The sequence below is a fragment of the Cladophialophora yegresii genome (genome assembly GCF_000585515.1).
Source record: "Cladophialophora yegresii CBS 114405 chromosome Unknown aczIN-supercont1.2, whole genome shotgun sequence".
NCBI lineage: Eukaryota > Fungi > Ascomycota > Eurotiomycetes > Chaetothyriales > Herpotrichiellaceae > Cladophialophora > Cladophialophora yegresii.
The window spans coordinates 2,926,285-2,938,607 of record NW_006913046.1 but is presented as its reverse complement, the minus strand read 5'-3'; the positions used below and the strand labels follow the sequence as shown (position 1 = coordinate 2,938,607).

The window sequence follows — 12,323 nt, the reverse complement described above, 5'->3', positions numbered from 1 at the left end:
CCTCCAAATCAATATATCACATAGAAACCCTCGTAGCAATGTCCGCACCAGCCGCAGTCTTTATCACACAAGGCCCAGTCCAAATTGTCTGAGAAAGAGTGGGAGAAAGGATCGTGACGCGACAGTGGGCCTGCACCACCACTATTCTGTCCCGACACTGATCTCTGCTTTTGCTTCTTTTTCTTCTTCTGCTTTCGAGGTTCAGGGACATATCCTTCCTTGACAAAAGTAACCGGCCGATGGCGAAGCATCTGGTCCGTCACCTTGTAACATGTGAGTGGAGCATCATAAATGGGTGGCAATCTCACTTACCTCGCTTGCTTGGGCAGAGCTTTCGCATGGGTCAACTGCCAAGGACAATGTGTGTAAGCGAGCCATGATGCTGAAGCTGCTGTTGATTTCCATGTTTCTCACTGCCGGCCTAGCTGGTTTTCTCTGATGGGAAGCTAGCTGAGGCTTCAGGGTACTTTTGTTCCTGGGTCTCTTGACTTCTGGTTGGTCCAAGGTGGCGTTCGCCTCTCCGGGTCCATCGGTTGCGATATTCAGAGCGTTCCCATGTATAGGGAGTCGAGCTAGTCCTCTTTCTTTTCCTCTGGCATGTGGGTCATACTCGGGCTGTCTCGACTGCCTAAGTCCCTTCTCAGTTTCTGACTGGACTTGACCCCATGCTTGCTTTGACAGCTTTTGGCGGTACGCCCGATACAACAAGGGAAGATGCACGACGTCTCCTGTAGCATAAAGCAGCAAGTTTGCCAGCAGAGGCCGTTTGTGGAGGGGCAAATCGTCCAGGCCAGCCTCTCGGGATGAATGGTCAACTTCTCCTTTTACTTGTGCCCATTGTCGGAATTGATCAGAATTTAGTCCACCGTCACGTTGAATGCAACGTTTGAGGCTTCTCAGGCTCAGACCTGTGCGCCCTCCACGGAAGAACTCCATCAGTTGGAGGTCGACCACACCGTCAAGGATAATCTTGTAGTGACTGAACAAGGCATCTGAGTCGTTGCGCACATCGAAGAAAACTTTCGACACAGACGGGGATTGCAACAAGACTCTGAGGGAGTTGCCTCCAAATGAAGTATCGAATGCTGCATGTTTCAAGGTGAAGACGTCGACAATGAATGTTTCCCACAGTGGGAGGACGTGGATTTCGAGGAGGTCAAGCGTACCGGACCGTCCCAGCTTGTGCCCCTCTGTGTTGACGTAAAACGATGGGGGGGTCATTGGGAAGAGCGTGGATTTCACTGAGAAAGCATCGTAGGGCGTCTTTTGTGTCGATGAAGTAGGAAGCCATACTGGGCCGCTTACCCACCAAATGAACGACCCGGTCAGAGGGGTGTCAGCTGTCAGGATCTGAGCTGAAATCTTTCAGGAGCACAATGACGGGCATCTAGAAGGAAAGATAAGGTCACATAAGCACGAAGAAGAGGAGCTTGCAGGAGTCTGGGTCTGGCATCAGGCCAGGGCGCGAGGGGTGCTCTGTGTAACAAGCCAGGGGTCTCTGTTCGCCCTGTCAAGATACCTGGAGGGGAGCAGTCTGAGCCTCCCAGGCTGATGCATCTGCAATCGACAGGCTCCTGGCGACGGACCCTACCTAGCATCAATGAACAATGAGGTGTGGCGCTTAACCATTGGTTCTTGCACGGCTCTCTCTCATGTGCTGAAAGCGATGAAGCTGATGAGGCGCTGGAGTGGCGGTGGCCGTGGCGCAGACAGTACGTAGAAGCAAAACTTTACGAGGTGCAGGACATGATTGTGCCTGCGGGCCTGCTATCGTTGTCCCCCAGCTACTCATACGTACATACGTAACATAGCTTCAACTGCACCTGCCATTTGCTCAAGCTGCCGATCAGCCTTGCATTCTATCTTTGAGAACTAACCTTCCCAGCTCCCCGATACTTTGTTGTCGTCCCAAAGAGCTACAATCAGCGGCAAATCATTGAACCGAGCCCAATTCGGAGGCAGACACCTATTCGGAGGACATCGTGTTCGTCACTGCTACAACTCCGCTCCTACAGACTGCGCCAACCAGCCCGGCTTCTCGTGGTCGAGCTTCGATTTGAGAACATCCGGCTAGGAACCTTTACCTCGACTGCCTGCAACCACTAGATCAACCGCTATCATGTCGTCCCAAGCCCTCTCGGACGACCAGGTAGGACTACAGCTCTGGCCATCTCCGGGGAGATCCTCTAACAATGGTCTAATAGGTCGTCAACGAGCTCAAGAAGATGACCGCCTTCATCCGGCAAGAAGCCCTGGAAAAGGCCCGCGAAATCCAACTCAAGGCCGACGAAGAATTCGCGATCGAGAAGTCCAAGCTCGTGCGCGAGGAAATCGCCGCCATAGATTCGCAGTATGAGAAGAAGTTCAAACAAGCGAGCATGAGCCAACAAATCACGCGGTCGACCATGGCGAACAAGACGAGAATAAAGGTCCTGAGTGCAAGGCAGGAGCTGTTGGATAAGTTGTTCGAGGAGGCCAGGAAGAAGCTTGCCGACACGGGGAGTAAGAGCAAGGACTACGAAGAGGTGTTGAAGGGCTTGATGCTCGAGGCGATGTATCTGTTGGCCGAGAAGAAGGTGAGCGTGAGGTGCCGGAAGGCGGACAAGGACAAAGTGCAGAGTGCGGCGAAGAAGGCGAGTGAGGAATACAAGAAGCACATGGGTAGTGAGAGTGAGGTCGTGGTGGATGAGAAGGATTGGTTACCCGAGGATTCGTACGTCCATCTCCTCCACGAGCAGGAAGCTACGGTACTGACATGCATGGACAGAGCGGGAGGCGTCTTCGTCCTTGGCAGCAATGGCAAGATCGAGTTGAACAACACCTTCGAAGAGAGACTGCATATGCTGGAGTCTGATGCTCTTCCTAGCATCAGACTCACGTTATTTGGCGAGAACCAGAACAGGAAGTTCAAGGATTAGGCGCGGAGACTGAGTCCGGCGTAAGGATGTCAGAGTGTCCCAGTCAATGAGGTCCGCTATCCTTTGCGGCGGCCGTATGAAACGGTCAAGGGCAACGGGAAGCAGTAATAGATCGTACTGACACCAGCTCTGTTTGCTAGAAGGGATGAGGTCTCTTCGGTGGACTGTTACCAATGCTATAACTGTTGCAAGCAAATTGAACTCTTGGGTGCAGTACAAGGTTATCGGCCGCCTGATTGGGAGCTCAAAAAATACAACACAAATGCCACCAGACACCATGCTCAGAAAACAGACCGAACGGCAATTCCCAGCAGACCTATCCATCCACATCATGAGAAGAGAGCAGCCCACACAAGAGTCCAATCAACGACGTTCAGCCGTCGAGATTCAACTGCCTGCGAATCTGCTTCTCCGTCTCCGAAGTCCCACTCGATGACGTGGAATTCACCGACTTCTCGTCGTTAGCAACAAGCGTGCCACCGTCATCATCTCGTCCCTTCTCTGCCTTCTTATCCTTCACCCGTCCCAAAAACCGTTTCATGAAATCCTTTCCCTGCTCCTCACTCCTGACCTCCGCCGCCTCCCTCATTTTCGTGCCGTCGAAGATATGCCGTTTCGGGCGCACCTCCGTCCTCACACAGAAGAGTAACCTTGTCTGCAAGGCTCTAAGATCGTCTTTGGCTTCTGTCCTCGTCATGTGCGAGGCCCCTGGATCATTTATAGCTACTTCGATCGTTTTGACCGCGTCGGCGAGGCGATCGACGGATTTGTTGAAGGCCTGTTCATCGGCACGGCTGGTGAAAGAAGCTGGGAGGCCGCCGTCACAGATGGCGACATCCAAGAGATGAGTGCGAGCGCGCAGAGCGATATAATCAATTGTGCTGCCTCCTTTTCTTCGTTTCGTGTCGAAGTCAGGTGATGTGGAGATGTGGTTGGTCAGAATGTCGAGGGAGACGTTGGGGGAGACCAAGGTCGACTTTTTGAGGACAGACGAGCCGAGAAGGAAGACTTGGCTGAGGAGGACGCGTACTTTGCATGCTAAAGGGGAGGTCGGCGGAATGTGGGATAGGAGGTGAGCCTGCAGGGTTGGATCTTTGAGATACTTGCCCACGTCGGCTAGCATACGCTCGGCGACATGGGTACGCATTTCGACATCGGGAAGAGCTAGAAGAAGGCCCAGCAGGTCCTCGACTCTGGCGCTGATACACCCGTCGCTCATGACTTCCGCGTCAATGACGAGCCGACAGAGCACAGAAGTTAGTTTGCTTAGAGCCTGGAAATCCATGTCCTGGCAGATCGCTTGGAAGAGGTCCAAGACTGCGAGCAGATACTTGGGATTCCGCCTGGCCGGCGCTTTAAGCAGTCGATGCCTGGGCTTGATCTCGACAGAATCTTTAAGGCTGTTGGTATCGGCGCCCATGGTTTGAAAGACACTCTGGACGTCCCGGGCTGAGACGTGATTTCTCGTCCACGTTGAACTTGCGCTCCGTAGGCAATCAATGTATGCTTGTCGGAGTTCGTCCGACCGCTCGAGTACGACATTCTCCAAAGTCCAGTTTAGGACTTGGTCTTTCACGCCGCGGCGCGTCGCTAAGTCGGCCATGTAGCCGGACAGGTATGCCCTTGATCTGGCCTCATTATCTCCTTTCTTCCATAGATCGTCGGGAATGGCATCTTCGGGGAAGGGGTGGTCAGAAGGCTCTTCGTCGTGCCAGTCGTTTAACGCGTTCACCCCGCAGAACAAGAAGACTTGCTGCGACGTCAGGGCTTCGGTGCGGTCAACGGCGTCCATCAGTCTCGCGACCCCGTGCTCGCCATCCTCCGTCGTTGCAACAGCAGCCAAAAGCTTCTTGTCCACATCCGGAGCGTTGGCTGCTTCTTGCCCCTTGGCCGCCTCCTCAACATCTGCTCTGGCTTTCCGCACGTTACTCTCCACCTCCTCGTCTTCGAAATGGTCGTCTAACAGGCTGGCCATGTTGAACGCGAAGGCTTTCTCTTTGGCGCGCAATTCCCGGATCTTGTCTTTGCCCACCAACGGGCCCTGCTTGCGCGACGTTCCCAGAAACAGACCCAACGTCCTTACACGTTCCGCCTCAAGCGCAGCCTGATCATCGTCAGGTGAGGACGAGAATGGAGCACTGTGGCCGGTCTTCTTGCTGACAAAGAAATCCTCCAGCGACTCGAGCGAGTCTGTATCGTCCTCATCCGAGTCAAGCACTTCTATTACCTCGCCATCCTTGAGTACCGCTTGCGCCGAACTTGGTAGGTCGGCGAACGAGAAGGACTTTGGTTGCGGTTGTTTCGGAGTGGCGTCATTCCAAGTGGGTGAACTGAAGATCGAGGCTTGTTTGTAGACCGATGCTGGAGCTATAGGCGTCTTTGCGTGGGAGGTTTTACTCCGGATGGAAAGCGAGGTTCTAGAGCCAGGTGCCGAGAATGGTGATCGCGCAGAGGATCCCGGTGGCTTCACGCGATCGTTGTTGATATTTTGTTTGTCCTTCGCCTTGGGCGTCCTTGTGTGTGCTTCATCCTTGCGTGAGGTCCCGGCCCCTTCTGACTCTTCGAGCGACGGCGATGATCTTTTTGCTGGCACAGTGCTTTTGAGGTAGGGTTCAAAGAACTCATGTATCGTCTTCTTGGGCTTCTTCGCCGGTTGCGAAGAAGACATGAGAGCCGCTAACCTGACATATCAGATTGAGCACGCGGATATCTCTTCAGAAGGTGGGCTGCAAGTCAAGCACAAATTGATGTTGTTAGGCTGAGGTCATTGGCAGGCGACAGGCGATTGAGGCTCGTCTAATACACGCGCTTCAAAACTGCCCGCAAATGTGACGCGTTGGCGAGCGGAGGCCATCGAAGAGCGCCTAACAGGAGCTACACAGTAGTCTAGAACACGCCGAAGCCTTGCGACAGCCTTGCCCCGCATGGAGCTTACTATTCACCATTTGCCTGCTATCTGACACAAAGAAACCGCCGCAAGTGCTCGCATGGCTATATCCAATGCACAGGGCAGTGCGCATCTACTTTCAAGTGCGGCGTGTTCAAGTCCATAAAGGCTAAGTGAGCCCCGCTATGCCAGTCTCGTGGTGACCATGATGTTCGAGGCAATATCATTGGCCGTCCCCTGGGAATAAATAACACAACCATTTACAGAGTACTAACACAAGCAGACCAACCAGGTAGCCAGAAACTGCCAATAGCGAACATGGCAAATCTATTCATGCCCTTCGCTAGGAACACCAACCGAATCATCTCCTGCTGACTCACATCCTTCCATATTGCGATCACCATCACAATAGCACTAATAGAGCCACCTCTCCGGAACGTAGACACAGGAACGTGACAATGCCAACGTCAACATACCCCGACCGCTTCTTGGAGCCCAGATCGACTGAGACACCAGGACAGACTGGAGTTTCTAGTGTCATCTTCTGCTATGGTTACTGCCGCCCCAAACCGTATACTTGACCGTTGACAGCAGGTAGCGATGTAGATGAAACGACCCACCTGGTTTTGCGTCGAGCTCCACCTTCTTCCCGAGCACGTGGAGGCAGGAACGGTGTTTTGAAAGGTACAAACGAGGGTTCGCGTCCATTTGCCAATGCACCTCAGGGATCTCAACAGTCTTGCTTGGCCCTCGTTAGCAACGCTTTCGGGGAGTTGAGGTCTGTCCGATATCAAAGACGAACTGAGCATTCATCCCATGAGTCCAGCACAGCAGATACAGAATCGGTTTGGATTTCTTTACCACCAACAAGAAGCCCAGAAGAGCATCTTAAGAACAGCAGCGTCTCAACGAGAGTGATGAGATCCTGCGTAGAACTGTGATGGAGATAGGTAGGGGCTTCAGGAGAAAACCTAGCTGGAAATTGCCCTTGGATGGGTGCCATAGCTGCTGCTTCAACGAAGACAGCCGTATTTCGTGTGACGGCATCGTCACAGCCCACAACGTTAGCCTTCCTGAATTGTGCGAATCGCCCTTCCGCTGAGGGAGGGGTCAGGAAACCTTTCGAAGCTTGTATCCGCCCACTCTTGTAGTGCGTGAAATATATGTCGATATGGGCTTGAGATCAACAAGCTGTTGCTGCACCTAGCGGAACAGCTTGCCATCCCATGCTGTGCGAGGGAGCTAATTTTCGAGGCATTTTGGTTTAATTCTTAGCGATGGATGATAACAGTCAATGCTAAGCTTGAGGGTGAGTACTCGGGCGTGTGAACAGGAGTACCAAAAGCAAGGAATTCAAAGTGTGGTCAAATCGAAGAAAAATCCAGCAAGTCCAATAAGCGAAATGCCATTCCGCGTGGAAATGCCCGGATAATGGTCTACCGTAGAAGTTACTACTGTGGGTCATTGCACACTTATATTGCACACGTCCAACACGTTCCTCCAGCTCTGCGCATCGAACATTATGGCCGTATCGTCCTGGAGAAACTGAAGAGATCTTTCGACCACTCGTTGATCACGGCGTCCTTGACTCACGGAACCATATCTCAGTCGGACCCTGTACCAGTCATGTTAGCATAAGCACACCACACCTCGACCCTCCGAAAATTAGCGGATACAAAACGCCGCCAGTACATGAAGACAAAGCAGACGGCCCAGCCAGGAGAGTTAGAGATCCACACTCGTCCTCCATATCCATAAACTACGCACACCATGTCAACCCTCAAATACCGGCACCTGGGCCGGGACTCGGCCCACCGACGTGCCCTCCTCCGCAACCTCGTCACCTCGCTCATCGCCAACGAATCCATCTCCACAACCTGGCCCAAAGCCAAAGAGGCGCAACGGCTGGCCGAAAAGCTCATCACACTCGGCAAGAAAAACACCGGCGCGTCCCGGGAACGCGCGAAGACGATATTCTTCGAGCCCGAACGGGAAGGACATATGGATAAATTGTTTGGGGAACTCAGAGAACGATATGCCGATCGGCCGGGCGGCTATACCAGAGTATTGCGGCAGGAAGCGATAAGGGACGATGGCGGGTCCAGTGCGATTTTGAGTCTGGTGGATGGACCTCGGGACATGCGGTTCAGTATGACTGCGAAGGCGATCGTGAGGCAGCGGAAGGAGAGTCTGGAATTGAACGAGGTGATGCTGGCGAATATGCGGAAGGTCACGCGGTTCAGGATTGGTGGCGAGCAAGCTCTGGATGAGGAGGTGCAACGGCTGGAGAGGGATTTGAACCAGCGCGAGGAGAAGGAGAAGAGCGATTTTGAAGAGGATGGCACAATGTATGAGTGGGCTAGGGGTGAAAAGTCCCGGCCAAGCGGGATCAAGAGCAAGGAGAAGAAAGGACCGGGTCGTCTGAGGAGACAGAGAGTGGGTGAGGACAAGGAGGTGCCCTGATGAGGGATAGGGTTGGGACACTTGTATCACCAGATCCAAGAGGGAAACTTGGGTGCCTGCTACTGCATAGCGCTGGAGGTTGCTGGTCAGTCACAATTCATATTGTACAGTCGATTTCAGGATTGTAAAAAAGGAATCACATGGAGAGCATCCGCGGTACAAGTCTTATGCGGATCTCTTGGGTATCGTGGTCTACATCTGGTACAAATCTTCAGTCGTCGTGATCAAAACATCCATCAGCTCCCAGCTCCGAGGCTACACCGCCAACTGTTACTGCTCTCTTGGGTCATAGCTCCACGTCTTCTTCATCATATTGATCCCTCACCACCCTGTAGAGGTAATGTGTGCTCACCACAGCAGGTACCTGGTTCGTGACAAACAGGTCAATATCTGCAGCCTCGACAAAGTCATATAGGGCATTTCTGGCGCTGGTGTCTAGTCCCCTTCGCATTTCACCGTCTTGAAGAGGCACCACTCTTCCAGCATCGCCGTACTCGATTAGTTGAAAAGCGTCGTAAGGATATACTGGGGACAGTTTGTATGTGGCAGCCAACACAATGACGGGCTTTCGATAAAACTTGGCTGCTTTCACGACAGACTTGCTTCCGGCAGCAGCGACTATCGATCCATCCTCCAGCACGGCGTGGGCGTCTAGTATCACTTTGCTTGCGCGAGACATGGCCGCGAATATGGCTGAATCGGATATCATGACCACAGTGATACCGGCTGAGGTCAGAGTCTTGGAGAATGTGTCATTCGGCAGATTGTCGTCATCCTCTGCAATCACATCCTGGTTGCCCGTGAGCAAGGCATGTGTTTGCTGGTGATTGTTCGGGTATGCTTCGGCGTGGATGACGGTAAATTTCCGCTTCGACGCACCTCTGAGCAAGAATCTTTGCACGGTCAGGGATGAAGAATAGGTGAATATGCTTTCTTGCGGGTGGATTTGGTCGAGCGCAGCGGCAGAAATTTCGTCATCCGCGCCGTTGATTTCGTCGATGATTTCCTTGATGCCATGTATGACTTCAGGCCGAAGATTTGGTAAGAGACCTGATGCTCCTAGTTGCGGAGTACCGCTCCCGCTGCGGTTTGAGGGAGAGTCGAGGCCACCCAGATGCCTCATGGTCGGGTGGGCATTGATGCTGAACATGGACGTCACTGGGCGGGCGCCGGTCTCCGGCGCACCAGTGCGAGAGGTTAACAGGGGGGGTCGAGAGCTGCCGGGCCCACGCTGTGGAGATGGACTGGAAGACGACAGGCCGTTTGGCAGGGCATGAAATACGGAAGATCTCAAGTTCTGAGGTGTTTCTGAGGGTGTTTCGAGTGGGCTATTGTCGGTGGTCGAGACCCCGTCATCTCCTACCCTCTGGCCAGCAGCGTCTTCCTCGTCTTCCTCTCGTATTATGCTCAGCACCCGGCGGACGATGTTGCCAACGACTGGCTCATGCGGGGCGGCTTCGACCAACTGCTTGCCCACCTCCTTGACTCTTTGTATCAGTCTCTCCGAGTCGGCTTGCTTGGTCACTTCGACTGTCCGGAGTAGAAGAAGGGTGGTGACTACGGCGCATCGTTTTGACCCTTTGAGCTGGCGTCTTTTGAGCAATCTGGGCCGTTGATAAGCAGGAATGATGGACGAGTGTTGTATTCAGCACTTACGAAACTAGGTATGCTGTAGCGGATTCTAGAGGCTCTGTGGATAGGACTTTTTGAAAGCTGGCAAAGCCCGGCGTCGAGAGAGCCGTGGTCGGGGCCATAACGACAGCAGCCCTTCAGCAGCAGCAGTAGAATGAAGGATGTATCAGTCACCAGCTGGTGTTGGTTGGTGTGACTCTTGTCGCTGAAAGTCGTGGTGCAGAAGCTGTGGACGTCACCAGTCGCAAGCAGTTTCTTGTTCTGCGATCAAGCATGTAAGGCTCTATCGTCCATCCAAGGCCGCGTTCTGTGGGCTCATAGTCTGCAAAATGTGTGCGGATGTGCATTCATTGTTTTGTGACTCGCATGCTCCAAAATCGAGACGCGGAAGTGGGACCGCCGCTCCGCCATCCCGCATCTCATCCACACCCGAGTCTCGTTCCGATCAGCTGCACCAGCCAGCCACCTATTCACTTCCACTCTTTCACTTCTCGTCTTGCTCTCCTTGCGCCTACCCGGGCTTGACCTCTTCGACGTGGCTCTTGCCATATCTCTTTGGTGCCAGCGGTAGCCGCTGAGAATCATCCGGCAGTGACAGCGAACCCTCTCCTAAACTATGTGAGCATATCGTGTCATCTCTTCCGCTCCCTATCGCCTCCTCTCCGTCATCGCAAACCACGTATGCGAGCACACTAGTCATACAGTAGACCGCCGCTGCGACAACTGGATGCGCCGGTCATTAGCGACCTGCTTGTGGCCACCTTCTGGTCCGGGAGATGAACTCCCTCAACCTCATATCCTCCCGAGTTATCGGACAGTCATCATCACCTTCCCGTCCTCGGTCCAGGTCACAGGGAGACCATCTGAAGCAAGATGCCACAGACGACGAGTTTAGAGGGAGATCATATAGCGCCGAGCTCACCGCGCAGCTTAAGAAGGCGCCTCTGTTTTCCGAGAAGCTATCTACGGAACCATCAGCCGAGGAGGAGGATGAGAAACGACCTTTGCTAGCACATGCGCCAGAGACTCCATCAGGCTGGCCAACCTGGGTCAAGAGGCTGGCGGAAGCTATCACTGCCGTTCTGGCCGCAATCGGAGCTCCTGTCGTTTATATTGCGAAGTATTTCAGGGATCCGAACGGCACGTTCTCCATTGTCCCACGATGGGTACGTCCCGAAAGAGGGCCAACTGGTAGTACTGCACATGCCGTTGGCCTGAGCGGCCCTTCGCAGGAAGACACATGGGGTTCGGAAAAGCCTACACGGCCTACGAACCGCGTTCTGCAAGAGACAAAGCTGAGGCACTCGTACTCGAGCGACTCGCTGGAGACTACCACCTCCGATTCAGATGCTGAGCAACGCAAGGCTGAGCAAACTAAATCGCGCCCGAAGGCCAAGCGCGAGAAGGTACCACGTGAGGACTCTGAAACCAGAAGATCCTCCATCAGGATTAAGGAGCAGAATGACCCTGCCTTCAAGAGGCGGAAGCAGAAGAAGGGCACCAGCCCTCTGGCTGATTCCACTCCTCTAACTGTGGACAACATTAAGTCGCCAAGGTCACCTTCCCCTTCACTAAAAATGACAAGATATCCCCACGCTCCTCAACCACCACGACCCCTCATCCCTCGAAGACAACCCTCATATGCCAATGCCATTCCCAGAGTCCCGACCCGTTATGGACCTCCTTTACAGCAGAAGACGCTGATTTTGGATCTCGATGAGACTTTGATCCATTCTTTAGCCAAAGGTGGTCGCATGTCGTCAGGTCACATGGTCGAGGTCAAGCTCAACGCTCCGGTAGCGCTTTCTGCGCCTCAGCCAGGACAGGCAGCACCGGTACTTGGGCCTCAGCACCCTATCTTGTACTACGTGCATAAGCGGCCTCACTGCGACGAGTTTCTCCGCAAGGTTGCAAAATGGTATAAGTTAGTCGTCTTCACGGCTTCGGTGCAAGAGTATGCCGATCCTGTCATCGACTGGCTGGAGCAAGAGAGGAAGTATTTTGCAGGCAGGTACTATAGGCAGCATTGCACGTTCCGCAACGGCGCGTACATCAAAGATCTTAGCAGCATAGAGCCTGATTTGAGCAAGGCCATCATTCTGGACAACAGTCCCGTCAGTTACATTTTCCATGAAGGTAAGCACATCTGGTGGTCATTTGCAAGCACCGAAACTGACATGGACGGGCTCAGACAACGCAATCCCGATCGAAGGATGGATCAACGACCCTACGGATAACGATTTGCTTCACTTGATACCCATGTTAGAGGCCTTACAGTACGTCACTGATGTACGGGCGCTGCTGGCGCTACGGAGAGGAGAGGCAGAGACAGCCTCGTAGAATTTCGCCCGTGCATTGTTGGGGTGGAATGTGCATCGGCTGAAGAAGACCTTGTTTGATTCCTGTACAAAAGAAGCCTCACC

At 53.4% G+C, this 12,323-nt stretch overlaps 6 protein-coding genes across 6 annotated transcripts; 3 read left to right on the top strand and 3 right to left on the bottom strand.

Moving 5' to 3' along the window:
• Nucleotides 1–285: 285 nt before the first annotated feature.
• A1O7_02992 (uncharacterized protein) lies at nucleotides 286–1,221 on the bottom strand (the record flags this gene model as incomplete). The annotated part of the gene is made up of 1 exon (XM_007757018.1): nucleotides 286–1,221. One exon carries the CDS (start codon nucleotides 1,219–1,221, stop codon nucleotides 286–288), a length of 936 nt encoding a protein of 311 aa, XP_007755208.1.
• Nucleotides 1,222–2,119: 898 nt separating this feature from the next.
• On the top strand, nucleotides 2,120–2,918 carry A1O7_02991 (ATP synthase (E/31 kDa) subunit; the record flags this gene model as incomplete). Its single annotated transcript, XM_007757017.1, has 3 exons — nucleotides 2,120–2,149; nucleotides 2,205–2,713; nucleotides 2,768–2,918. 3 exons carry the CDS (start codon nucleotides 2,120–2,122, stop codon nucleotides 2,916–2,918), a joined length of 690 nt encoding a protein of 229 aa, XP_007755207.1.
• Nucleotides 2,919–3,291: 373 nt separating this feature from the next.
• On the bottom strand, nucleotides 3,292–5,586 carry A1O7_02990 (uncharacterized protein; the record flags this gene model as incomplete). The annotated part of the gene is made up of 1 exon (XM_007757016.1): nucleotides 3,292–5,586. One exon carries the CDS (start codon nucleotides 5,584–5,586, stop codon nucleotides 3,292–3,294), a length of 2,295 nt encoding a protein of 764 aa, XP_007755206.1.
• Nucleotides 5,587–7,575: 1,989 nt separating this feature from the next.
• On the top strand, nucleotides 7,576–8,268 carry A1O7_02989 (uncharacterized protein; the record flags this gene model as incomplete). Its single annotated transcript, XM_007757015.1, has 1 exon — nucleotides 7,576–8,268. One exon carries the CDS (start codon nucleotides 7,576–7,578, stop codon nucleotides 8,266–8,268), a length of 693 nt encoding a protein of 230 aa, XP_007755205.1.
• Nucleotides 8,269–8,554: 286 nt separating this feature from the next.
• On the bottom strand, nucleotides 8,555–10,022 carry A1O7_02988 (uncharacterized protein; the record flags this gene model as incomplete). Its single annotated transcript, XM_007757014.1, has 2 exons — nucleotides 8,555–9,872; nucleotides 9,925–10,022. 2 exons carry the CDS (start codon nucleotides 10,020–10,022, stop codon nucleotides 8,555–8,557), a joined length of 1,416 nt encoding a protein of 471 aa, XP_007755204.1.
• A 654-nt stretch (nucleotides 10,023–10,676) lies between these two features.
• A1O7_02987 (uncharacterized protein) lies at nucleotides 10,677–12,240 on the top strand (the record flags this gene model as incomplete). The annotated part of the gene is made up of 2 exons (XM_007757013.1): nucleotides 10,677–12,036; nucleotides 12,092–12,240. The coding sequence occupies 2 exons, from the start codon at nucleotides 10,677–10,679 to the stop codon at nucleotides 12,238–12,240; spliced, it is 1,509 nt and encodes a 502-aa protein (XP_007755203.1).
• Nucleotides 12,241–12,323: the final 83 nt, after the last annotated feature.